The 27925-nt window shown below is 44.6% G+C and overlaps 1 protein-coding gene across 1 annotated transcript in view; it reads left to right on the forward strand.

Annotated features, from left to right (window-relative positions):
- Window positions 1-13362, forward strand: part of LOC133489227 (retinol-binding protein 2-like) — a 29293-nt gene extending 15931 nt beyond the window's left edge. The window contains exons 2-4 of the mRNA XM_061798100.1: window positions 11725-11859; window positions 12620-12686; window positions 13352-13362. Of these exons, the coding sequence (XP_061654084.1) occupies window positions 11725-11859; window positions 12620-12686; window positions 13352-13362 (213 nt within the window). The remainder of the gene's footprint in view (window positions 1-11724; window positions 11860-12619; window positions 12687-13351) is intronic.
- The last annotated feature ends 14563 nt before the right edge of the window (window positions 13363-27925 follow it).

A 27925-nucleotide genomic window follows, 5' to 3' on the forward strand; every position in this document is an offset into this window, starting at 1 on the left:
AATTGAGATGCGAGACCGCTTAATTTGAGCCTTGCACACATACATAGGTAAGCAATGTTGTGCGTCAGTGGATGCAGATTTACAATGGCTTTTGCGTCCCTGATCATTTTTTGTGCGTCTAGGATGCGGGACGCACATCAAACAAGATCCCTGTGTGATGCTGCTTTAATTGAAATTGTGGGTGCAATGGCTTGGGCCATTATGTTTGGGAAACCCTTGTTAAATTTAAGCTTTTTGGTGATGTCTGTATAGGAACTGAACGTAAATTGTGGTCAGTGAAATAATTGCACATCGACATGAATTGAAGGTTTAGTGTTGATTGTGAAATGCCACAAATGTCTCCAATCTCCAGCTAAAATGTCCCGGTGGCCAAAAGTCCCAGTGACGGATGGCTTTGTAAACCTCTTATTGCATTCTATTTGTCGTTCACTGTTTTAGCATAAGGTTTTGTCTGTACACATGGTCAGAGCTGTGTAAATTTACGCACGTCCCCATGAACACCAGAGGGGTAGCAAAGTCCTGTATCTGTATGACTAAGATGTGTGGATGATAGGCACTGCCAGGCCCACTGGGAGAAAATTAGGGTTCAGTGTCTTGCCTAAGGACACTTCGACATGCGGACAGTCGTAGCAGGGATTCGAACCTGTTCTACCTACTGAGCCAAAGCCACCCCAACATAATCCCATTGGTATCGCAAGACAAGTCCAGATCTGTATGACAGACCACCAAGGACTCCACGAAAAGAGGTTTGATGAAGATCTGATATTGTATTTCAAAATAAAAATCTTTGAAAACTGCATATTTTGCTGTCATTACTCCTGACTGAAAAAATCTGTTAAATATTTGTATTGAGATATCGCAACACCGGTCCAGTTCTGAGGGACACTACACCTCCCCAGGTCTCCAACAAAAGAGGTCCCATCGAAATCTGATGTGGCATTTCAAAATAAAAGTCCCCTGAAATTGCTATATTTCACTGTCATGAACACGGATTTAAAATATTCATTCAAAAAATCTGAGTTATCGCAACACCAGTCCAGCTCTGGGGGACACTACACCACCCCAGGTCTACAACAAAAGAGGTCCCATTGAAATCTGATGTGGCATTTTAAAATAAAAGTCCCCTGAAATTGGTATATTTCACTGTTACTACCACTGATTTAAAATATTCATTACGAAAATCTATGAGTTATCGTAACACCAGTCCAGTTCTGGGCGACACTACACCTCCCCAGGTCCTGAACGAAAGAGGTCCCATCCTAATCTGATGTGGCATTTCAAAATAAAAGTCCACTGAAATTGGTATATTTCACTGTCATGAACACGGATTTCAAAAATTCATTTAAAAAATCTATGAGTTATCGCAACATCAGTCCAGTTCTGGGCGACACTGCACCTCCCCAGGTATACAACAAAAGTGGTCCCACCCAAATCTGATGTCCATCCATCCATCCATTTTCTACCGCTTATCCGAGGTCGGGTCGCGGGGGCAGTAGCTTTAGCAGACACCCAGACTTCCCTCTCCCCAGCCACTTCATACAGCTCTTCCGGGGGGATCCTGATGCGTTCCCAGGCCAGCCGAGACACGTAGTCTTTCCACCGTGACCTGGGTCGTCCCCGGGTCTCCTTCCGGTGGGACGTTCCCGGAACACCTCACCAGGGAGGCGTATGGGAGGCATCCGAATCAGATGACCCAGCCACCTCATCTGGCTCCTCTCAATGCGGAGGAGCATCGGCTCTACTTTGAGCTCCTCCCGCATGACCGAGCTTCTCACCCTATCTCTAAGGGAGAGCCCGGATACCCTGCGGAGGAAACTCATTTCGGCCGCTTCCATCCAGGATCTCTTTCTTTCGGTCACGACCCACAGCTCATGACCATAGTTGAGAGTAGGAACGTATATCGACCGGTAAATTGAGAGCTTCGCCTTTCAGCTTAGCTTCTTCTTTACCACAAGGGACCGATACAAAGTCCGCATCACTGCAGACGCTGCACCGATCCGCCTGTTGATCTCCCGTTCCATTCTTCCCTCACTCGTGAATAATACCCCAAGATACTTGAACTCCTCCACTTGGACCAGGATCTCATCCCCGACCTGGAGAGGGCACGCCACCCTATTCCGACTGGGGACCATGGTCTCAGATTTGGAGGTGCTGATTCTCATCCCAGAAGAGATGCAATACTGAGGCTACCAAAACGGACCCCCTGTACGCCTCGGCTGCGCCTAGAAATTCTGTCCATGAAAGTTATGAACAGAATCAGTGACAAAGAGCAGCCTTGGTGGAGTCCAACCCTTACCGGAAAAGAGTCCGACTTACTGCCGGCAATGCGGAACAAACTCTGACACAGTCCTTGTACGACCAAACAGCCCATGCCAGAGTTCTTGCTTCAGCGACCACCAAAGCTGCATTCCTCTTGGCCAGCCGGTACCCATCAGCTGCCTCAGGAGTCCCACAGGCCAAAAAGGCCCGATAGGACTCCTTCTTCAGCTTGACGGCATCCCTCACCGTTGGTGTCCACCAACGGGTTCGGGGATTGCCGTCATGACAGGCAATGACCACCTTACGGCCACAGCTCTGATCGGTCGCCTCAGCAATGGAGGCACGGAACATGGTCCACTCGGACTCGATTTCCCCCGCCTTCCCCAGAACCAAGATGGCGCCTACCAGTTGGGTCGCCTAGGTAACGCGCTCTCTAGTATTGTTTTTGTGTTTTTCGTCCGTCTTCTGAGACCTTACACGACTCACTTACACAAGGGGAGACCTGCTAACCATCAAGGAGGCTACTCCGGACTTTCTGTCACCAACTTTCGCAAATCCGCTCTGTTTTTTCCCCGAGTTACTCACCGGAGCGGCGTCCGCGGTTTTCGGCGCATGGAGACGGAAGCGGCGCCACAGAGAGAAGCGTGGTGGCATTCAGTTGAAACTCAGCAAGAGAGGACACAGATTGGCGTTCCCGTCGATCCACCTCGCGAATGTACGCTCCCTACCCAACAAAATGGATGAGCTTCATCTTCTGTTAAAGACCAGTAAAGACTTCGGAAGTTCCGCGGCCATGTGCTTCACGGAGACCTGGCTTTGCGACGCTGTACCCGATGGCGCCGTCATGCTGCCCGGCTTCCACATTCATCGAGCGGACCGCGACATGGAATCATCGGGGAAAACAAAGGGCGGCGGGATATGCCACTATATCAACGAAAAATGGTGTACGGACGTCACGGAGCTCAGCACACACTGCAGCCCGCATTTGGAGTCGCTATTTTTAAACTGTAAATCATTCTAATCACCACGTGAGTTCGCATCATTCATACTGGCTGGAGTCTACATACCGCATCAAGCTAACACGAACGCCGCACTGCTAACGCTCGCCGAACAAGTCAATGAAATTGAAAAAAAACACCCGGACTCACCCCTCATTATTCTCAGGGACTTTAACAAAACTAAACTCAACCACGAACTCCCTAAATACCAGCAGCACATCGACTGTCCTACCAGGGAAAATAATACTTTAGACCACTGCTACACTATGGTAAAAAATGCATACCGTGCTATACCTCGTGCAGCCCTGGGCTCGTCTGATCACTGCTTAATTCACTTAATACCGACGTAAAGGTAAGAACTTAAATGCGCGAAGCCCACAGTGAAAACAGTGAAAAAGTGGACCAATGCAGACGACACAGTTTTCTTTGTTCATGGTCGCTCCAAAGATACTGTTGCTGCTAAACTCACTAATACAATGTCCTGTGTCACAACTTGGTTGCAGGAGTGCTGTCTCCAGCTAAACGTTTCTAAAACTGTAGGCATGTATTTCACTAAAACAAATAGAGTATCACCTGACCCCGACATACTTGTTAATGGAGAAAAAATGCAAATTGTCAGCCAATACAAATATCTTGGGTTAATAATAGATCCACAGCTTTCCTTTAAAGCCCATATTGAAAAATTGTGTAAAAACATCAAATTAAACCTCGCAAATTTTCGTGCAATTCGGAATGAAATGTCAACTGAAGCTGCAAAAATTTAACTGCATTCAATGATTCTTAGTCACTTTAACTATTGCATAACCAGTTGGTCCCAGGCTGGTCAGAATGCAAAAAAAAACATTGGAAGTTTTGTACAAACAAGTAATTAAAGTGATGGATAAACACCTATAGCTGCCAACACTAAAAGACAAGTATGTTATGTTGTCTTTTTGTTATGATCAAAAAAATTATGGTTTTATTCTCTCTTAATAGTATAGTTTGATTATGTATCCTGTATTATATTGTCTTGTAGATGTATTTTACTGCTTTTTTACATCATGGCCAGGGGACTACAGCCTTCTGGCTAATTCTGCCTTTTTTAACCATGTGTACTTCATGTGTTTTATGAAATTGCATTGTCCCCTTTCAAAAATAAACTGATAAACTGAAGCAAATATGGAACTTCAAAGCTGCTTAGACTTCACAGACTGGAGTGTCTTTTGAAAATTCAGCTGGCAGCCTGGATGAATATACGGACACTGTTACATCCTGTATCAGTTTCTGTGAAGATGTGTGTGTACCAACAAAATCATTTTGCACATTCAACAACAACAAGCCGTGGTTCACTGCTAAACTTAAGCAGCTTCGCCAAGCTAAGGAGGACGCATATCAGAGCGGGGACAGGGCCCTGTATAATTGAGCTAGAAACCAGCTGACTAAAGAAATTAACATTGCAAAGAGGAACTATGCAGCAAAGTTGGAAAAACAGTTTAGCGCAAACGACTCTAAAGCAGTCTGGCATGCATTCCAATCGCTGACTAATTACAAGCGACGATCCCCCCCAAGCTGAGAACAACAGCACACTAGCCAACGACTTGAATATCTTCTACTGCAGATTTGAAAAGGACAGTTTCACACCACACACCCATCCGGCCGCACCCCCAACCACAATCACACCTCTGACTTCTGCGTTAACCATCCATGAACAGGATGTGAGACGCATCTTCAAACAACAAAAGATTAACAAAGCTGCATGCCCGGACCATGTATCCCCATCCTGCCTCAAAGTCTGCGCGGACCAGCGCGCTCCAGTCTTCACTCAGATCTTCAATAGATCTCTGGAACTGTGCGAAGTACCATCCTGTTTCAAACGCTCCACCATCATTCCAGTCCCCAAGAAACCTGCAATTTCGGGTCTGAATGACTACAAGCCTGTCGCTTTGACATCTGTGGTCATGAAGTCCTTTGAACATCTCGTGCTGGACCACCTCAAGAGTGTCACAGGTCCCCTGCTGGACCCCCTGCAGTTTGCCTACCAAGCGAACAGGTCTGCGGATGATGCAGTCAACATGGGACTGCACTTCATCCGAGAACACCTCGAGAGTGCAGGGACCTACGCGAGGATCCTGTTCGTGGACTTCAGCTCAGCGTTCAACACCATCATCCCTGAACTCCTTTCATCCAAGCTTCTGCAGCTCAGCGTCTCACCTGCCATCTGCCAGTGGATTTACAGCTTTCTGACGGGCATGACACAACAGGTCAGGCTGGGGGAGGCCACCTCATCCACACGCAGCATCAGCACTGGGGCGCCCCAAGGTTGTGTCCTCTCTCCGCTGCTCTTCTCTCTCTACACGAACGACTGCACCTCAGCGAACCCGACTGTCAAACTCCTGAAGTTTGCAGATGACACCAGTGTCATCGGCCTCATCAAGGACGGTGACGAGTCTGCATATCGACAGGAAGCGGAGCAGCTGGAGCTGTGGTGCGGCCGACACAACCTGGAGCTGAACACGCTCAAGACTGTAGAGATGATCGTGGACTTCAGGAGGCATCCTTCGCCACAGCTGCCCCTCACGTTGTCCAGCTGCCTTGTGTCAACCGTCGAGACCTTCAAGTTCCTGGGAATAACAATCTCTCAGGACCTGAAGTGGGTGACCAACATCAACTCCGTCCTCAAAAAGGCCCAGCAGAGGATGTACTTCTTGCGGCTTCTGAGAAAGCACGGCCTGCTGAGACAGTTCTACACAGCGGTCATCGAATCAGTCCTGTGTTCTTCCATTACAGTCTGGTTTGGTGCTGCTATAAAAAAGGACAAACTCCGACTGCAACGGACAATCAAAACTGCTGAAAGGATTGTCTGTACCCCCCTACCCACCATTGAGGACTTGCACGCTGCCAGAACTAAGACAAGGGCGTGCAAAATCCTCTCGGACCCTCCGCACCCCGGTCACTAGCTCTTCCAGCTCCTTCCCTCAGGTAGGCACTACCGATCAATGCAAACTAGAACTAGTAGACATTCCAACAGCTTCTTCCCTCTTGCGATCAACTTCTTAAACACCTAACCTATAATTCCATTACAACAAGCTGGCAATTTTTTGACTTGAGTTCGTTGTCACATTTCTGTGGGGCCAATTATATATTACTCGTGCACTCACTGTAGTTGTCTCGCCATGCTGCACTATTTGGATATACTGGCCACTCATGCCAGAGGAGCAACTGGTCCATTTGCACACTGATTGAGGAGTATCTGTAACATTTGCACAACCAACATTGTCCCAGATTATCGAAATACTCGTCACTTTAAACCGCATACACTCCTTGAAGTCTCAGCGCCCTTTGCACAATGGTCATTGCGCCGGACTATTGCAAGACTTTGCAACAAGGATGCAAATGGCTGTAGTGAACACTTTTTTCCAGAAGAGGCACGAACATAGGGTGACCTACAAGAGCGGAGGTAGCAGCACACAGGTGGATTACATCTTGTGCAGACGATGTAATCTGAAGGAGGTTACCAACTGTAAGGTAGTGGTAGGGGAGAGTGTGGCTAGACAGCATAGGATGGTGGTGTGTAAGATGACTCTGGTTGTGGGGAGGACAATTAGGAAGACAAAGGCAGAGAAGAGAACCATGTGGTGGAAGCTGAGACAGGACGAGTGTTGTGCAGCTTTTCGGGAAGAGGTGATACAGGCTCTCGGTGGACGGGAAGAGCTTCCAGAAGACTGGACCACTGCAGCCAAGGTGATCAGAGAAGCAGGCAGAAGAGTACTTGGTGTATCTTCTGGCAGGAAAGGAGAGAAGGAGACTTGGTGGTGGAACCTCACAGTACAGGAAATCATACAAGGTAAACGGTTAGCTAAGAAGAAGTGGGACACTGGGAGGACCGAGGAGAGGCGAAAGGAATACATTGAGATGTGACACAGGGCAAAGGTAGAGGTGGCAAAGGCAAAACAAGAGGCATATGATGACATGTATGGCAGGTTGGACACTAAAGAAGGAGAAAAGGATCTATACAGGCTGGCCAGACGGAGGGCTAGAGATGGGAAGGATGTGCAGCAGGTTAGGGTGATTAAGGATAGAGATGGAAATATGTTGACTGGTGCCAGCAGTGTGCTAGGTAGATGGAAAGAATACTTCGAGGAGTTGATGAATGAGGAAAATGATAGAGAAGGGAGAGTAGAAGAGGCAAGTGTGGTGGACCAGGAAGTGGCAATGATTAGTAAGGGGGAAGTTAGAAAGGCATTAAAGAGAATGAAAAATGGAAACGCAGTTGGTCCTGATGACATTCCTGTGGAGGTATGGAAGCATCTAGGAGAGGTGGCTGTGGAGTTTTTGACCAGCTTGTTCAATAGAATTCTAGTGCGTGAGAAGATGCCTGAGGAATGGAGGAAAAGTGTACTGGTGCCCATTTTTAAGAACAAAGGTGATGTGCAGAGCTGTGGCAACTATAGAGGAATAAAGTTGATGAGCCACACAATGAAGTTATGGGAAAGAGTAGTGGAGGCTAGACTCAGGACAGAAGTGAGTATTTGCGAGCAACAGTATGGTTTCATGCCTAGAAAGAGTACCACAGATGCATTATTTGCCTTGAGGATGTTGATGGAAAAGTACAGAGAAGGTCAGAAGGAGCTACATTGTGTCTTTGTAGATCTAGAGAAAGCCTATGACAGAGTACCCAGAGAGGAACTGTGGTACTGCATGCGGAAGTCTGGAGTGGCAGAGAAGTATGTTAGAATAATACAGGACATGTACGAGGGCAGCAGAACAGCGGTGAGGTGTGCTGTCGGTGTGACAGAAGAATTTAAGGTGGACGTGGGACTGCATCAGGGATCAGCCCTGAGCCCCTTCCTTTTTGCAGTGGTGATGGATAGGCTGACAGATGAGGTTAGACTGGAATCCCCGTGGACCATGATGTTTGCAGATGACATTGTGATCTGCAGTGAAAGCAGGGAGCAGCTGGAGGAACAGTTAGAAAGATGGAGGCATGCACTGGAAAGAAGAGGAATGAAGATTAGCCGAAGTAAAACAGAATATATGTGCATGAATGAGAGGGGTGGTGGGGGAAGAATGAGGCTACAGGGAGAAGAGATGGCAAGGGTAGAGGACTTTAAATACTTGGGGTCAACCGTCCAGAGCAATGGTGAGTGTGGTCAGGAAGTGAAGAAACGGGTCCAAGCAGGTTGGAACGGGTGGAGGAAGGTGTCAGGTGTGTTATGTGACAGAAGAGTCGCTGCTAGGATGAAGGGCAAAGTTTATAAAACAGTGGTGAGGCCAGCCATGATGTATGGATTAGAGACAGTGGCACTGAAGAGAAAACAGGAAGCAGAGCTGGAGGTGGCGGAAATGAAGATGTTGAGGTTCGCTCTCGGAGTGACCAGGTTGGATAAAATTAGAAATGAGCTCATCAGAGGGACAGCCAAGGTTCGATGTTTTGGAGACAAAGTTAGAGAGAGCAGACTTCAATGGTTTGGACACGTCCAGAGGAGAGAGAGTGAGTATATTGGTAGAAGGATGATGAGGATGGAGCTGCCAGGCAAGAGAGCTAGAGGAAGACCAAAGAGAAGGTTGATGGATGTCGTGAGGGAAGACATGATGGCAGTTGATGTTCGAGAGGAGGATGCAGGAGATAGGCTCTCATGGAAAAGGATGACGCGCTGTGGCGACCCCTAACGGGACAAGCCGAAAGGAAAAGAAGAAGTCATTCGAACTGCTCTAAGTGCTAGAGGACTCTGCATCTTTTTGCACAATTGTTTTTTGTCAATGTCTTTATGTCTCCAAAGTGTTCTGTAAATTGACTGTCTGTTGTACTTGAGCGGCTCCAACTACCGGAGACAAATTCCTTGTGTGTTTTGGACATACTTGGCAAATAAAGATTATTCTGATTCTGATAAATTGCTGTTTTTAAATGGTGATTTTATTCCATCCAGCCATCCATTTTCTGAGCCATTTCTCCTCACTAGGGTCACGCTGGAGCCTATCCCAGCTATCATCGGGCAGGAGGCGGGGTACGCCCTGAACTGGTTGCCAGCCAATCGCAGGGCACATAGGAACAAACAACCATTCGCACTCACAGTCATGCCTACGGGCAATTTAGAGTCTCCAATTCATGCATGTTTTTGGGATGTGGGAGGAAACCGGAGTACCCGGAGAAAACCCACGCAGGCACGGGGAGAACATGCAAACTCCACACAGGCGGGGCCGGGGATTGAACCCGGGTCCTCAGAACTGTGAGGCTGACGCTCTAACCAGTTGTACACCGTGCCGCCAGTGATTTTATTGATTAAAGAAAAACTATTCAAAGCTACCTAGCCCTGTTTGAAAAGTCATGGTTCCCTAAACCTCGTAAATGGTTGGACCACCCTCAAGGAGCAACAACAGAAAACAAGGGGTTTCTATAACTGGCAATGAGTCTCTGTGGAGATATTTTGTCCCACTCTTCCTTGCAGAATTGCTTTAATTCAGCAACAGTGCAGGGTTTTCAAGCATGAACATCCTTTTAAGGTCATGCCTGCTGGTGTGTTTTGGATCGTTATCCTGCTGTAGAACCCGCGCGCGCTTCAGCTTGAGGTCACACACTGGTGGCCTAACATTCTCCTTCAGGATTTTCTGGTAAAGAGCAGAATTCATAACACAATCACAGCCAGTCATTAAGGTTCTGAATGAAGGAGTGGGGCAGCCCCAAACTATCACACTATCACCATCATGTTTGACTGGTGGTATAATGTTCTTTTTCTGAAATGCTGTCTCACATTTATGCCAGATATAACCAGACACACACCTTCCAAAAAAATTCAACTTTAATCTCATCAGTTCATAGTATATACTCCCAAAATTCTATCCAATTTTTCTTTTCTTTTGCAAAAATAAGATGAGTCTTTGTGTTCTTTTTGGTCAGCAGCAGTTTGGATGCCATTTTTCCCAAGTGGGTTCCTGACTGTTTTTTTCATGAGCACTGACCTTAACTGAAGCAAGGGAGGCCTGCAGTTCTTTAGATGTTGTCCTCGGTTTCTTTGTGACCCCCTGGAGTCATCATGTCCGATGTCATTTTTTTAAGTCCGCCAACTCCTGGGAGAGTGTTCACTACTGTTCCATGTTTTCTCCATTTGTGGATAATGGTTCTCACAGGGTTTCATTGTCGTCTGAAAGCTTTCGAAATGGCCTTGTAACCTCTGACATGTCATTTACTTTTCTCATCTGTTCTTGAATTTCTTTGACTTGTGGCATTTTGTTGCGGCTTTTTTGAGAGCTTTGGGCAGACTTCATTTTGTGAAGCGTTTGAAGTGATTTCATGACTGAACATGTCTGTAGGTAATCAGGCTTGGGTGGGGTAATTGAAAATGCACTCAGATTTCCCAAAAATGTGATTAGCCAGAGTTAATTAATTTTTCACACAGGGCCAGATTGCTTTACTTTTTTGCCTTAATTAATAAAATAACCATTGATAAACTGCATTTCATTTTTAACTGAGTTATCTTTGATATTTACATGTGTTTGATGTTCTTAAACAAAACAAGGGAAATGTGCAAAAAAACAATTTGAGAAGGGGGAAAATTATTTTTCACAGCACTGTATTTCTCAATTTTTAAACATGTTGAATGTATTTAGAAACAAATTTTTAAATTCACTTTACAGGATCTATAATTGGTCTTCTAACTTGTTTATTTTATATTCTCAGTCAAACTGCTTAAGTTTTACTGTTATCAACAGAACAGATCACTGTGGGACTTATTTTCAAATCCACTCTGCTACAAATAAAAAAATAAAAGTTCATATTCAATGGGTGAATCCACGCTACAACTGCCTGGTGACCAATCCAGGATGTACCCTACCTTTCGCCCAATGTCAGCTGGGATAGGCTACACCTCACCCATGACAATAAGACGGGTACAAAAGCTCAAACAAATTTGACCCTGATCAACCAATCAGAGGATGGAAAAAAGGCTGAGATTTGATTGGACAAAAAAAAATAAAAAATACAATCTAACTTTTACATACATGCACTGGAAACAATGCAGCCAAAAGAAACAAAAAGAGAAATAGACAGCTCGGAATAAATTTATACAATTTCATGGAAACTTAGGTTGTGAATTTAGTTTTTAGGCCAACTATACAGACTTCAGATTTAAGCTTAGTGTCAGACCTTGATGTTACAGAATCTTCTGTATGCATTCTCCTCACGTCCAACGTTTGCACTACCATTGTAGCATCATTCAACTGTGTGCGTGTCCTCAGGAAACTCCCCCATTGAGCGTGCAAAGACCAAATGACCAAATCTCTCACTGATTAAAGTCTACTCAACAACAACACCATCACCAGCTGCCATCACGCCTGTGAACTTCAGTGGGAAATGGATACTGGAGAGCAATGAGTATATTTTGGTTCAGTCAGTCATCCAATTTAATGCACATTCAAGACAAACATACCAACTATCCCCTCCTCACACGGATGTTGTCTTTGCAACGCCAAAATCGCTGCCCGTCTGGCTCAGACTAAAGTGGTTGTCCAGGAGGGAGACATGTTTGACTTTAAAACACTGAGCACTTTCAGGAACTATGAGCTGGCATTCACTGGGGGAGTGGAGTTTGAAGAGTACACCAAGGGACTAGACAAGAGAAATGTGAAGGTGAGCGGACATCTCAAATACGGAACACAAGACGAGAGCCTATACTAAGCATGGAGGACAGGAATTCATATTTAAAAAGGACGTGTAATGTTACAAATACTAGGTCACAAATACTGTATGTGTACATACAGTACATGAGAAAATAGAAAACCAAGAGCTACAGCCAAAATTCTGCCTTTATCTAGGTAATGACACACACTTTTGATTGACAGTGTAAATTAAACAGGATTATTGTGGCTGCAAAAGTGGCGTAGGATATATAAATTTCAATATTTACAGCTTTTACAGATATTACAACTGTGTAGAATGATGTGTGTAATACTGTCGTTCATCCATGACTGTTTTACAAAACAAATGCTCATCCACTAGGTGGTAGAAGGCACAATTAACTTGGGGAAGACTTCAAATTAGGTAAAACCAGGCAATTGCCCTCATTCATCGATTAATTGAAAAAAGAGATTAAACAATTAAAATAAGCATTAGTAGCAGTCCTAATGATAAACAGTAATTTATTCCAAATCCTGTAATGTGCATCAAAAGTGGTCATAGAAGAGTTATCACAATTCATTCATCCATTTTCTATAGCACTTACTCATGAGGGTTCACAGGTGAGCTGGAGATGATCCCAGCTGACAGGCGAGAGGCAGGGTACACACTGGACTGGTTGCCAGTCGATGGCAGGGCAACTGAGCAGACAAGTGCTCCACAATGCGGTTGTCATTTAGAAAATGATGCAATCATGATCATGTCGACTGCAGAGTTTGGTGACAAGCTTCTTTGCGTCCAGAAAGGGGAGAAAGTCAATAGTGGCTGGAAGCACTGGACGGGCAATTTTGAATATCCATCCATCCATCCATTTTCTTGTTAATTGAAGACTCTAAATTGCCCGTAGGTGTGAATGTGAGTGCGAATGGTTGTTCGTTTGTATGTGCCCTGCAACTGGCTGGCAACCAGTTCAGGGTGTACCCTGCCTCCTGTCTGATGATAGCTGGGATAGGCTCCAGCACGCCCGCGACCCTCGTGAGGAGAAGCGGCTCAGAAAATGGATGGATGGATGGAAACAACAACAACAACAAACAAACGTTTCATAGGCATTATTTTGCATTCATTCAAGATTGGGGGGAGGCGGGGTATGTTAGAAGAATGCCCGCAATCTACGACAAAATCAAAATAATACACTTCACAAAGACAGGAAATCCTCATTATTGTTATAAAATGTTTCAAACTAGCTCCTCCATAACCGTATGTTTATTAGCAAAAATGGTCTGCTCTCATCAGCTGTTCGGCACGTCACATCAAGCTCTCGCGAGATGGTGAGTTCCCGGAAGTTCCACCGCACACCAACACCAACCAAACCTTGCAGGTCCCCGATACCTACAAAATTGTAATTACAACCCATATCCTAAACTTAAGAGAAACTCACCTACGACCTTTGAAAGGTACACTTTCGGAAAATGTACAGGTGTAACACTTTTGCGAACTTGTCCTACAGTTTTTATCTGATTGACTTCAAATTTGGTCAGTTCCATCGCCACACCTGGGACATTAAAATTATCAAAAACAAAAAAAAACAATGTATCCGTGGATAGGTCTGATGCCACTGAACATTTTGAGGCTTTGAAAGTAAAAACATATTCATATATGATTTAGCTAGAACACTTTTAAAAGCCTCAACCATGTTTTGGCTCGAATAACTGCTGTTTTCTTTTCTTTTTTTTCAAAACTGCCATTGTTCCAAAAATTATCATGCGTAAAAATCAGTTGTTATGAGTTATTGACTCATTAAAGGCTCTAATGACCTCATAAGATTTTCCACTTTTTTAAAATATTTTTTTCCTGTACAGCATAGTTACAGTTATGGTCATAACGCAATACTGCTTTTATTGTCCATAGAGGCCATCAAAAAAATAAAAATAATTAAAAACTATGCATCTATGTATATGTCTGGTGCCATTAAACATTTTGAGGGGTTGAAAGCGGGTTACTTATAACAGTAAAAGCCTGAACGTTTTGTCTCAAATGACTCCTACGTATGTATTGTGATTATGATGCATGATATATTGTCTTGTGTTGCGAACAAAAATTAGTTATGAATGCCAGCTGTGGTGGCAGTGAACTTTACAATAAGGATAACAAGCAGCAGTTTGGCAGAGAGTGATCAGTTCTTGAAAAAAGACACTTCAAGCTGTTTTTTTGCCACTCCCCTTTGAAGTTTAAATGTCACACTAAACATATAAAATAAAGAGAATTAAGGGTTGTTTATCATTTTGCAACAAAATGTTTCTTTACATTCCATTAAATTGTTTTTTTGGGGGGTCTCTAGAACAGATTAATGCCGTATTAATTTAGTTCAATGAGGATGATTTGAGATATGAATGTTTTGGGTTACAAGCAGGGGTGGGTAGTAACGCGTTACATTTACTCTGTTACATTTACTCAAGTAACATTTTTGAGGAACTGTACTTGTCAGAGTACTTTAAATGCACCATACTTTTTACTTTTACTTGAGTATTTATGTGAAGAACGATTGATACTTTTACTCCGTTACAATAATCGACATGTCATTCACAACTTTTATTTATCCATTCTTGCGTGTGCGCCTGTGCATGTCTAAAAACAACAGCTTTAACATAGAGCGTAGTTTTGTCACTGGCCAAACTTGAATATTTCAGCCCACTTCTAATTTGAGAAAACTCCTCGTGATAAATTGTGGATGTTTCTATTGTCGTTTTGGCAGTGGATATGTCAACATTAGCCCTGTTGTCATATGGTGTCGCGCACACAATCACTAAACCTGGTCAGCAAACAGCTTCTTTATGAAGTCATTTAAGTGAAGAAAGCAAATGTTTCTGGGGGGCCCAATGCATGTGTTGGTGGTTTTTGGCCAGTTGAAAAATTAAATGGTGGCAGGTGTGTGTTGACTTCCATATGTTTGATGACAAGATGGCGCCTACCAGTGTGGTCGCCTCGGTTACGCTCTCTCTAGTATTGTTTTTGTTTTTGTGTTTTTCGTTCGTCTTTGGAGACACGACTCACTTACACAAGGGGAGACTTGTTAACCATCAAGGATGCTACTCCGGACTTTCTTTCACCAACTTTCGCAAATCCGCTCAATTTTTTCCCCGAGTTACTCACCGGAGTGCCGTCCGCGGTCTTCGTTGCATGGAGGCGAAGGCAACGCCAGGGAAGCGAGCCAACATCCAGGTGAAACTCCGCAAGAGAGGATACAGATTGGCGTTCCCGTCGATCCACCTCGCGAATCTACGCTCCCTACCCAACAAAATGGACGAGCTTCATCTTCTGATAAAGTCCAGTAAAGACTTCGGACTTTCCGCCGCCATGTGCTTTACGGAGACTTGGCTTTGTGACGCTGTACCCGATTGGCACCGTCATGCTTCCCGGCTTCCATCTTCACCGGGCAGACCGTGACATGGAATCATCGGGGAGAACAAAAGGCGGCGGAATATGCTTCTATATCAACGAAAAATGGTGTACGGACGTCACAGAGCTCAGCACACACTGCAGCCCGCATTTGGAGTTGCTGTTTTTGAACTGTAAGCCATTCGACTCGCCTCGTGAGTTCACATCATTCATTCTCGCTGTCGTCTATATTCCGCCTCAAGCTAACACGAACGCCGCACTGCTAATGCTCGCCGAACAAGTCAACGAAATTGAAAAAAAACACCCGGACTCACCCCTCATTATTCTTGGGGACTTTAACAAAGCTAAACTCAACCACGAACTCCCTAAATACAAGCAGCACATTGACTGTCCTACCAGGGAAAATAACATTTTGGACCACTGCTATACTACGCTAAAAAACGCATACTGTGCCAAACTTCGTGCACCACTGGGCTCATCTTATCACTGCTTAATTCACTTAATACCGACATACATGCAAGAACTTAAATGTGCAAAGCCTACAGTGAAAACAGTGAAAAAGTGGACCAATGAAGCAAAGATGGAACTTCAAAGCTGTTTAGACTGCACAGACTGGAGTGTCTTTGAAACTTCAACAGGTAGCCTGGACGAATATACGGACACTGTTACATCCTATATCAGTTTCTATGAAGAGGTGTGTGTGTACCAACAAAGTCATTTTGCACGTTCAATGACAACAAGCCGTGGTTCACTGCCAAACTTAAGCAACTTCGCCAAGCTAAAGATGATGAAGTGGGGATAGGGCCCTGTATAATCGCTCTAGAAACCAGCTGACTAAAGAAATTAACATCGCAAAGAGAAATTATGCAGGAAAGCGAGAAAAACAGTTGACCGCTAACGACTCTAAATCAGTCTCTCATGCATTCCAATCGCTGACAAATTACAAGCGCTGATCCCCCCAAGCTGAGAACAATACCACACTAGCCAACTACTTGAATACCTTGTACTGCAGATTAGAAAAGGACACTTTCACACCCCACACCCATCCAGCCGCACCACCGACCACTATCACACCACCGACTTCTGCGTTGACCATCTGCGAACAGGATGTGAGACACATCTTCAAACGACAAAAGATTAACAAAGTGGCAGGCCCAGACCATGTGTCCCCATCCTGCCTCAAAGTCTGCGCGGACCAGCTCGCTCCAGTCTTCACTCAGATCTTCAACAGATCTCTGGAACTGTGCGAAGTACCATCCTGTTTCAAACGCTCCACCATCATTCCAGTGCCCAAGAAACCTACAATCTCGGGTCTAAATGACTAAAGGCCTGTCGCCTTGACATCTCTGGTCATGAAGTACTTTGAACGTCTCATGCTGGACATCCTTCACCACAGCTGCCCCTCACGCTGTCCAGCTGCCTTGTGTCAACCGTCGAGACCTTCAAGTTCCTGGGAATTACAGTCTCTCAGGACCTGAAGTGGGCGACCAACATAACCTCCGTCCTCAAAAAGGCCCAGCAGAGGATGTACTTCCTGCGGCTTCTGAGAAAGCACGGCCTGCCACAGTAGCTGCTGAGGCAGTTCTACACAGCGGTCATCGAATCAGTCCTGTGTTCTTCCATCACAGTCTGGTTTGGTGCTGCTACAAAATAGGACAAACTCCGACTGCAACGGACAACCAAAACTGCTGAAAGGATTGTCGGTACCCCCCCTACCCATCCTTGAGGACTTGCTCGCTGCCAGAACTAAGACAAGAGCATGCAAAATCCTCTCGGACCCTGCGCAATCCCTCTCACCAGGTCTTCCAGCTCTTTCCCTCAGGTAGGCGCTACCGATCAATGCAAACTAGAACTAGCAGACATTCCAACAGTTTCTTCCCTCTTGCAATCAACTTCTTAAACACCTAACCTACAATTCCATTACAACATGCTGGCAATTTTTTGACTTGAGTTTGTTGTCACATTTCTGTGGGGCCAATTATACATTACTCGCATATCTGTTGTTGACCAATACTGGCCACTCATGCCAGAGTAGCATCTGCTCCATTTGCACACTGACTGAGGAGTATCTACAACATTTGCACAATCAACATTGTCCCAGATTATCGTACTACTCGCTTGAAGTCTCGGCGCTCTTTGCACAATGGTCATTGCACCGGACTATTGCAATATTAGTCAGTCGAACTGTTCTAAGTGCTAGACGACTGCATCTTTTTGCACAATTGTCAAAAACGAAAACAAATTTTCGGCATTACCAGATAACTAGCAACCCTTTATTGCTCAGTGACTGTTTTTTGTCAATGTCTTTATGTCTCAAAAGTGTTCTGTCAATTGACTGTCTGTTGTCGTACGAGAGCGGCTCCAACTACCGGAGACAAATTCCTTGTGTGTTTTTTGGACACACTTGGCAAATAAAGATTATTCTGATTCTGATTCTGAAACTGACAAATATAACAAAAGTGATTGAAACCTATTTTTAAACAACAAAATGTTCAACCAAACCATGTGCCGTAATTTTTCGTGTATAATGCGCATTTCCACCCCTCAAAAAATAATACATAGGTATAGGGACAAATGGAAAAAAACTTTCACATTTTATGAATGTATGCCGCCATCTAGTGGTTATGAAAAAGCTGTACCCTTTCATTCCAAAATGCCACCGCCACTTACTGGTTATAAAAAAATTGTAGCCCACACTTTCATTCAAATGTGACAGGGGTACGTATGACTGCATACATGTACAGTTATGCTCATAAATTGACATACCCTGGCAGAATTTGTGAAATATCGTTTTCTTTTTTTAAATATGACTGAGCAACAACCTTAATTAATTTCTTTATGGTTATGTTTTGTTTAATGATCATGCTTTTCTGAAATGCTTGACTGTTTAATTTGAATCCGAATAAAATGTAATGTGTTTCACCTGGTCCTTCATGTTTTCTTTAAAGAATTGTACCCATTTTACAAATTCTGCCTGGGTAATGAAACATTTGATTACAACTGTGTGTTTTCTAATATATGTGTGTTAATTTACTAAATAAAAGTAGGGATGTGAATTTCAAAATAAGAGCAAGTAAATTAAAAAAAGGATATCGTGTTCAAATAAAGAGCTTAACTTCAGAATAATTATTTGAAAAAAAACCTAACAAAATACAGATGATACTTCATGTTTTGATCATATGGGTAGAAGCAAAATCATGCATTGTAAAAATGCATTATACATAGGGAGAAGGGTTTTCCAGAATTTTGAGGTCAACTTTGGGGGTGCGTATTATACATGGGTGCGCATTATACACGAGAAATTGCGGTATGTCACTATCAACGAAACACACCTAGCTTCTTCTTTTCCTTTGGGCTTGTCCCGTTAGGGGCCGCAACAGCGTCTGATCGTTTTCCATGTCAGCCTATCTCCTGCATCCTCCTCTCTAACACCAACTGCCCTCATGTCTTCCCTCACGACTTCCATCAACCTTCTCTTTGATCTTCCTCTAGCTCTCTTACCTGGCAGCTCCATCCTCATCACCCTTCTACCAATATACTCACTATCTCTCCTCTGGACATGTCCAAACCATCAAAGTCTGCTCTCTCTAACTTTGTATCCAAAACATCTAGCCTTGGCTTTCCCACAATGTTGCGCCTTCTGACCTTCTCTGTACTTTTCCATCAACATCCTCAAGGCAAATAAGGCATCTCTGGTAGTTTTTCGAGGCATGAAACCATAGTCTTGCTTGCAAATACTGACTTCTGTCCTTAGTCTAGCCAAAACTGCTCTTTCCCATAACCTCACTGTGTGCCTCATCAACTTTATTCCTCTATCGTTCCCACAGCTCTGCACAGCACCCTTGTTCTTAAAAATGAGCAGCAGCACACTTTTTCTCCATTCCTCAGGTATCTTCTCATCCGCTAGAATCCTGTTGAACAAGCTGGTCAAAAACTCCACAGCCACCTCTCCTAGCTGCTTCCATACCTCCACAGGAATGTGATCAGGACCAACTGCCCCTTCAATTTTCCATCCCCTTGAATGCCTTTCTAACTCCCCCCTTACTAATCATTGCCACTTGCCTCTTCTACTCATCCTTCTCTCACATTTTCCTCATTCATCAACTCCTCAAAGTATTCTTTCCATCTGTCTAGCACACTACTGGCACCAGTCAACACATTTCCATCTCTATCCTTCATCACCCTAACCTGCTGCACATCCCATCTCTATCCCTCTGTCTGACCAACCTGTAGAGATCCTTTTGTCCTTCTTTAGTGTCCAACCTGGCATACATGTCCTCATATGCCTCTTGTTTGGCCTTTGCCACCTCTACCTTTGCCCTAAGTCAGATCTTAATGTATTCCTTGCTCCTTTCTGTCCTTGCAGTGTCTCACTTCTTCTTTCCTTGTATGATTTCCTGTACTTTGAGGTTCCACCACCAAGTTTCCTTCTCTCCTTTCCTGCCATAAGATACACCAAGTACTCTCCTGCCTGTCTCTATGATCACCTTGGCTGTTGTGGTCCATCCAGTCTTCTGGACACTCATCCTGTCCACCGAGATCCTGTCTCAGCTCTTCCGGAAAAGCCGCGCAACACTCTTCCTTTCTCAACTTCCACTACAGGGTTCTCTGCTCTGCCTTTGTCTTCTTTGTCTTCCTCCCTACCACCAGAGTCCTCTTACACACCACCATCCTATGCTGTCTAGCCCAGGGGTGGGCAAACGTTTTGGCTCAGGGGGCACATTGACTTTTAAAATTTGACAGGTGGGCCAAGCCAGAACCAGATGTTTACATTTTTTAAAAAAAAGGCATTGTCGTGTTAATACTTAGATTTACTTTTAATGGGAACAGTGCTGTTTTGTTGATCACTTTTTTTTGCCAGTGCATCAAAGTCTTGTGTTAGTTTTGTTGTGGCAATTCTCAGTTCATCACTCAGCTGGGATCTGTAGGATGTTTTTTTCACATATGGGGAGTAGCTGAACACAAGAACAGGCGGAGGCAGATGTAAAATGTTGAACAGTTTATTGAGGAAAGGTTATGGAGGTGGTCCTGCGTGCGGTGGCGTGGACAGGTGGCTGGATTGGTGGCAGGAGTGACATGGATCAGGAACACGGGAACACTGAGAACAAGGAAACACAGGAGTCAAAAAAGGGAACGAAGAATAGTGTGGCTTACTTGGAGGTAAATGGGCTGTGGTACCGCTGGAAGTAACTGCAATACTTTGGCGAGGATTTCCTGGAACAGGCAGGCTTATAAACCGGTGGTGATGAGGCTGATTGGGGACAGGTGCTGAAAACGGAGGGGATGGGGGAGAGAGAGAGGATGCAAAGCACCCTCCAGGCTCCTATAATGGAACTGCAGGGCAGTATATGACAGTTTTGTTGGTGTTCATCACACAAAAGTCTGTTCACACACATATGTCGAGCCAAGCATCACCAGCATCCTTTGTGCCATCTTCCAGATTTTTGGAAATTCGGCTGCGCTTAATGAAGCATAAAACTCATCCAGTTTGAGAGTTGAACTTCTCTTTTAAGACAGTATCCCATCAATCAGTTCCATCTGCAGCTCCCATGGCGCTGTTTCAGGGTCTTGTGTGACTGAGTCTTAGATGGCAGTTTAGATGGTGTTTTGCTGAGCCTGCAAGCTTGATTTTTAATGGCTGAGCCGTAACCTGTGTTGATTGGTTGTTGGCATAATCAGCATGCTTGGTAGAAAAGTGACGGATGATGTTATATTCCTCGAAAACCGTTTCTTAACAAATTAGACATACAGCCTTTGACCGGACTTCAGTGAAAAAGTATTTAGTAGTCCATTCTATATTAAACACTCAGCAAATCTGTTGCCACAGTTACCTTGAAAAAGTAATTTAGTTACTTTACCGACTACTTGATTTCAAAAGTAACTAAGTTATATAAAAAAATACTTTGTAGTTACTTTCAGCAGCTGCCAAGTGGCAGGAATATCACTTATCCACAGTACGAAAAAAAAGCATTAGCTTAACTGTACCCATTACTTATGAACGCCACACAAGTTACAGTTACATCAACATGAACCAATAACTTAAATATTAGTGTTAAATCAGCAACTTAGTGCAGAGTTGACATGACAACATAGTACAGTTAGTACCTAAACATAAACAAGCACACTATTCTCAGTACACTTCTCTAAAGACTCTTAACTGATAGATGGATGCCGATTGTGGTCCATGAAGGCAACTGTGTGTGTGCGTGCATGTACGTAAACGTGAAAGTGAGTGGCGGTTTGATATTGGGGGCATACAAACACACACACCATTGCTCCCACCATCGTAATTTTGTTGAGAAGAGCGAGAACAAGTGACAAGATTACGCAACTGTTTAACTAGCAACGCTGTGGGTGATTGACGGGGGGAGAAGCACTTACTTACGTGACATCAGCTGTGCAATGCGTTAAACCAGCTCACAGTCTACAATGGAGTTGAATGTTCTCACTTTTCATTGTAAATATTATTTAAGATAAGTATTGTAAGTCCTTCAGTGAGACAGTCCTTAACCTCCATAACCGATTTATGACCGCGTACTTGGGTCGGACCCACAATGCATTGTGAACTTAACACGCCAGTAAAACCGTATTATTTGTGTAAATAAAAAAGTAACAACAATCAAATACACTTTTTACAAAGGAAAATATAAAAAATAGTGTGGCGATATTGAAATCGTGCATTTTTATGGTATTGCACTGTCACTGTGCATTGTAGACTCAACAAGCATGTCCCCATCCCTTTTCTTTCCCTTATTTAGAAATCAGCAGTCTTTGTGAGCAATCAAACGGCAATGATTGGCTGGAGTATAAACCTTCGAGTCATCAGCACCAAATAACGACTTGCGGAGGAATATTAATGACTCAAAAGTAACTGCAGTCTGGTTACTCTCCTGGGGAAAGTAATGCATTACTTTACTTATTTCCCAAAATGGCGGAATTTGGGAGTAACGTGTTACCGGAAACACTGATCAGCACTCGCTGTCGACTTTTCTTTTCTTTGGTCCACTCATGGTTGAAGAAGGGTTCAGAGCCGTAGCAGAGTAAAAACAGAACAGCCAAAGTCAACTCAATGTATCATTGGACCTACTGCGCTACCTGGTGGAACCACTGGACATTACAGGAGAACCTAGTGGAAACACTGGGCATAACAGCACAACCTGGTGGAACCACTTGCCATTACAGTACAAGGTCAAATTAGTCATGAATTTGATGATTTGGGGGATTTGTACCAATATTCGGCGGGACAGATTGAAATGGTCAACGGGCCGGGTGTGGCCCGCGGGCCGTAGTTTGCCCACCCCTGGTCTAGCCACACACTCCCCTACCACCACTTTACAGTCAGTTACCTCATCAGATGACATCGTCGGCACAAAATGTAATCCACCTGCATGGTGCTACCTCCGCTCTTGTAGGTCACCCTATGTTCCTGCCTCTTCTGGAAAACACTACAGCCATTTCCATCCTTTTTGCAAAGTCTACCACCATCTGTCCCTCCAAGTTCCTTTCCTGGATGCTGAACTGACCCATAACGTCTTCACCATCCCAGTTTCCTTCACCAACATGTCCATTACAATCTGCACCAATCACCACTCTCTCTTTGTCTAGGATGCTCAGAACAACTTCGTCTTGCTCCTTCCAGAATTTCTCTTTCAACCTCTAGGTCACATCCTACCTGTGGGACATTACATAATACATAACACCCCCAATTTAAAGTATCAGCCTCATCACTCGATCTGATACTCTTTTCACCCCCAAGACATTCTTAGCTAACTCTACTTTTAAAATAATCCCTACTGAATTTCTCTTCCCGTCTACACCATGGTAAAATAACTTAAACCCTGCCCCTAAACCTCTAGCCTTACTGCCTTTCCACCTGCTCTCCTGGACACAGAATAGATCAACCTTTCTTATCATGTCAACCAACTCGCGGGCTTTTCCTGTCATAGTCCCAACATTCAAAGTCCCCGCATTCAATTCTAGGCTCTGTACTTTCCTCTTTTCTTTCTGCCCAACAGCCCGCTTTCCACCTCTCCTTTGTCTTCGACCCACAGTAGCTGAATTTCCACCGGCGCCCTGCAGGTTAACGGTGCCGGGGACGGACGTTGTGAAAGTGGCCACGACCGATGTGGTATGGAATTCTTTAGATGAATGAGTTCCTTCTTGAGGTTTCTCTGTTTGGCTAGTCTTCTCCTTTACAGCTGTAGTTTGAATTTGTGGCATCCTGGCACTTATTGGTTTACAAACATTCTGAATCAACCTATGCATGTCCTCCTTTCTCACTCGTAGTCAGAGCAGAAGTGGAAGCGGTGTGCAGAACTGGGTATTACTGCCTGTGAGTTTGGCCTGGCCCAGGAATGCCTTCAGCATGCTAAGGATTACAGGGGCTTACTCCTCGCCACCGCTTCCGGTAACGCCCGTATGGTGGGCAAGCTGGCCAAGGGTGCAGAAAGGGAAGGCAAAAAGTTGCCTTTGTGACCTACTTCCTGCAGGGGAAGTAAGTACCACATGTGACTGACGGGTCCTGATTTTGCAGTGAAAGTCACTGGTATAATAACTGTTGTTCTGTCATCATTACCACACAGACTTGATGAGTGTTTAGAGGTTTTGATAAACACCAAGCGCCTACCTGAAGCTGCTTTCTTGGCTCACACTTACCTGCCTTACTGTTTTGTCAACAGCAAAGTGTATGCTATCAATACACAACATTAAAACATTGACCAGTTTGGAATGACAAATGACAGACGTATGTCAGTAGCTGAATTATTGTTTCAGTAACCATTTTAATAGGCACCATTTTTATGTCATCACACTCAGTTGACATCTTGCAGTCAAGTCATCAAAGGAGACAGCAACACTGTCGTCTAGCAGAAGGAGGGAGGGCCTTCCTACACGTGTGAATCTTCTCAAGTTGAAACCTGTGTTACGTTTGTCTCCAAAATAAGTGCCTGCTGATCCAAAAACCCAACTTCAACAATTCACAAGCAGAATGGATTCTTTACAAATGATAAATGCACACAACATGAAAAAACACGTGTGAATCACGGACATATTTGTGGATCTGAAAAACACGTGCAAATAATTTGGAGCCGTATCTCTCCCCATTAGAAAGAAAAGATGCCTCCACATTGAAAAGTCCATCCATTTTCTATAGCACTTACTCATGAGGGTTCACAGTTGAGCTGGAGATGATCCTAGCTGACATCAGGCGAGAGGCAGGGTACACACTGGACTGGTTACCAGTCGATGGCAGGGCAACTGAGCAGACAAGTCCTTCACAATGTGGTTGTAATTAAGACAATGATGCAATGATGATGATCATTTCGACTGGTTACCTGGGAAGGGGACAGACATCCAGAAAGGGGAGAAAGCTGATCGTGGCTGGAAGCACTTGATTGTAGCGGACAAAATGGACCTTTCTTGACAGAAAGCAACTACCGGAGACAACTACCGGAGACAAATTCCTTGTGTGTTTTTTGGACATACTTGGCAAATAAAGATAATTCTGATTCTGATTTCTAATTGCTGGTCATCAGGGTTTGTTAGCTGATCATTATGTATTTTTACACACATTGATATCATCATTCTTAAAAAAATAAAAAATAATAAAAACTCTCTACATAGGAGTCGACGTGTCAAGATGGCGTTTGTCTGCAAGTGTTCAAGAAGGAAGAATAAAAGATGAATTGTTTATTATATTAAGTTACTGTATATGATTGTGTTAGGCACTAAATAAACTTGATATCCAGCTCTTAAATTTGCATTTCCAGTGTAATTAGTGGACTCCCGTTGCCAACTACTCGAGCAAACAGAATTAAAAAAAAAAACATGGTTGATTTGATATATGGTGATTTGTTGCACATTTGTCACCCTTGGATGGACAGTAAGCGACATGTAGAATCAAGTGCCGTTATTGCTGTTATTTCAAATAAATTTGTAGTAGCGATGGGCACGCCAGTTCTTTTGAGTGTACTGAATCAGTTCGTTCAAAAGCTTCGTTTGCTGAATCGTTCAGTTCTTTTTCACACAATCATTCATGTGCTTCTTCGTTCAGTTAGTGATTCATCCCTGAGGTTCATGTTCACGCAACATGTTCACTGAAGGACTATGCGTTGTTGTTGTCACGTATTATAAACTAGGAAAGGCAGGGAGATTGAAAAAAACAAAACTTAAGCTAAGTTATCCCCTACCCATCTCTCTCTCATCAAGCTCTCGAACACCCGGCAGAACATACAAATATACAGTATTAGATGTAGACATGTAGATGAATAAATAAACCTGTGGTGTGTCATGGTCTGTGTTTTGGTTTGGGTTGTGTTTAGTTTTGTTCCATGTTTTCCTGTGTTCCATGTTTGTCGTGTACTCATTAGGTTGTTGTGTCCACCTGTTCTCGTCTACTTTGTGTCGACCAATCAGCTCTCTCCAGCCACTCGTGTCTTGTCCAGGTGTTCCTCGTTGTCTCGTCAATTTGTTTGTATTTAGTTCCCTGGTTTCTTTCAGTTCTTGTCGGTTCATTGTCGTTGTCACATGTCTTTGCCATGTCATAGTCGCCAGTTGTTTATCATTGTGGTATGTCATTGTCAGGTGTCATTTTCCCTTTCTATTCCATGTCTTACTCACAGGTCATAGTTTGTTTCCAGTTTTAGATATTCAAGTGTTACTTTGGTTTGATTATCTGTTGTGGGACTTTGTTCAGTTTTGCTTTAGCCAATATCCTTGTTTTCCCTTTTTGAAGATTAAATATTATTATTTTGAGACTCCCGCACTCCTGCCTTGCTTCCCTGCAATTGGGTCCACCATGTTCTTGCCTTGCGTTACTCGCCTTCGCCCTAACCACGTACGTGACAGAATGAACCGACCAGAACAGGACCCAGCGGGAAGAACATGGCGTCACCCTGGACACCACCAAACTGCCTCCCACCGTCCTCAGCCTGCCATCCATACCTATCCTCCTCCAGTAAGCCCTATCGTTCAGTCTTTTCTGTCCTTTTCATCAGGTCCCCCCACTTGTCCTAGTTATTCACCATGCCCTACTATTTTACATCAACGTTTCTTTAGATTCAGATTTTTCTGATTGTGAAGATGGCCCCGATTTAGTTAACCTCCTGTCTGATTCTGAATCTGACACAGATTTAGATTTTTCTGGTTCCTTCCCTAGTTTATCCCGTCCTCGTCAGTTTTTGTCACGTCTCCCCGTTTCCAATCCCAGTGAGTCCAAATTCTTTCCGTCGGACCTTTTCTTGGGCACCCGTTTGGCCATCTACCCGGGACCGCCGCGTGGTGGCCAGCGGAGGCGCCCAAGTAAAGGTCAAATTTTGCCCCCTCGTTTTTCCCCTGTTCACAAGTCACTTAATTTTTCACCTCTTCTCCCACGTTGTTCCACGGCTCCAATTAAGTCACGTCTAGTCAAACCTGCCACCATGTTCAGTACCAGCCATTTTTCCTAGTTCACCTTCCCGAGACCTTGTGCACTCTACTCCCAAACCTCAATGGCGGCAGGCTGAGGAAGCAACTGCAGGCCCCGTTCCTGCTCCTCGGTCGCTGCGGCAGGCTCCTGTTCCTGCTCCTCGGCAGCTGCACCAGGCTCCCGTTCCGGCTCCTCGGCAGCTGCGCCAGGCTCCCGCTCCGGCGGCGCTTGTCCAGCGGCCGCCACCCGTTCCCGCGCCGGCAGCGCTTGTCCAGCGGCCGCCACCCGTCCTTGCTCCGGCGCCGCTCGTCCAGCGGCCGCCACCCGTCCCCGCTCCGGCGCCGCTCGTCCAGCGGCCGCCACCCGTCCCCGCTCCGGCGCGCTCGTCCAGCGGCCGCCACCCGACTCCGCTCCGGCGGCGCTCGTCCAGCGGCCGCCACCCGACCCCGCTCCGGCGGCGTTCGTCCAGCGGCCGCCACCCGACCCCCGCTCCGGCGGCGTTCGTCCAGCGGCCGCCACCCAACCCTATTGCCTGGCCCGTTCCTTTAGAGGGGAGGGGGTACTGTCATGGTCTGTGTTTTGGTTTGGGTTGTGTTTAGTTTTGTTCCATGTTTTCCTGTGTTCCATGTTTGTCGTGTGCTCATTAGGTTGTTTTGTCCACCTGTTCTCGTCTACTTTGTGTCGACCAATCAGCTCTCTCCAGCCACTCGTGTCTTGTCCAGGTGTTCCTCGTTGTCTCGTCAATTTGTTTGTATTTAGTTCCCTGGTTTCTTTCAGTTCTTGTCGGTTCATTGTCGTTGTCACGTCTTTGCCAAGTCATAGTCGGCAGTTGTCTTTATCATTGTGGTATGTCATTGTCAGGTGTCATTTTCCCTTTCTATTCCACGTCTTACTCACAGGTCATAGTTTGTTTCCAGTTTTAGATATTCAAGTGTTACTTTGGTTTGATTATCTGTTGTGGGACTTCGTTCAGTTTTGCTTTAGCCAATATCCTTGTTTTCCCTTTTTGAAGATTAAATATTATTATTTTGAGACTCCCGCACTCCTACCTTGCCTCCCTGCTTCCCTGCAATTGGGTCCACCATGTTCTTGCCTTGCGTTACTCGCCTTCGCCCTAACCACGTACGTGACAGTGGTGTTTACATTACTTTTACAAATAAACGTGATGAGAAACAAACTGATCTAAAGCATCATATTTGAATGATTAATTCTGCATTAGAAATAATTTCATATTATTTAACCTTGTGAGACCATGATGACATTTTCTGCACACTTTGACTA

The sequence above is a fragment of the Phyllopteryx taeniolatus genome, chromosome 14 (genome assembly GCF_024500385.1).
Source record: "Phyllopteryx taeniolatus isolate TA_2022b chromosome 14, UOR_Ptae_1.2, whole genome shotgun sequence".
Lineage (NCBI taxonomy): Eukaryota > Metazoa > Chordata > Actinopteri > Syngnathiformes > Syngnathidae > Phyllopteryx > Phyllopteryx taeniolatus.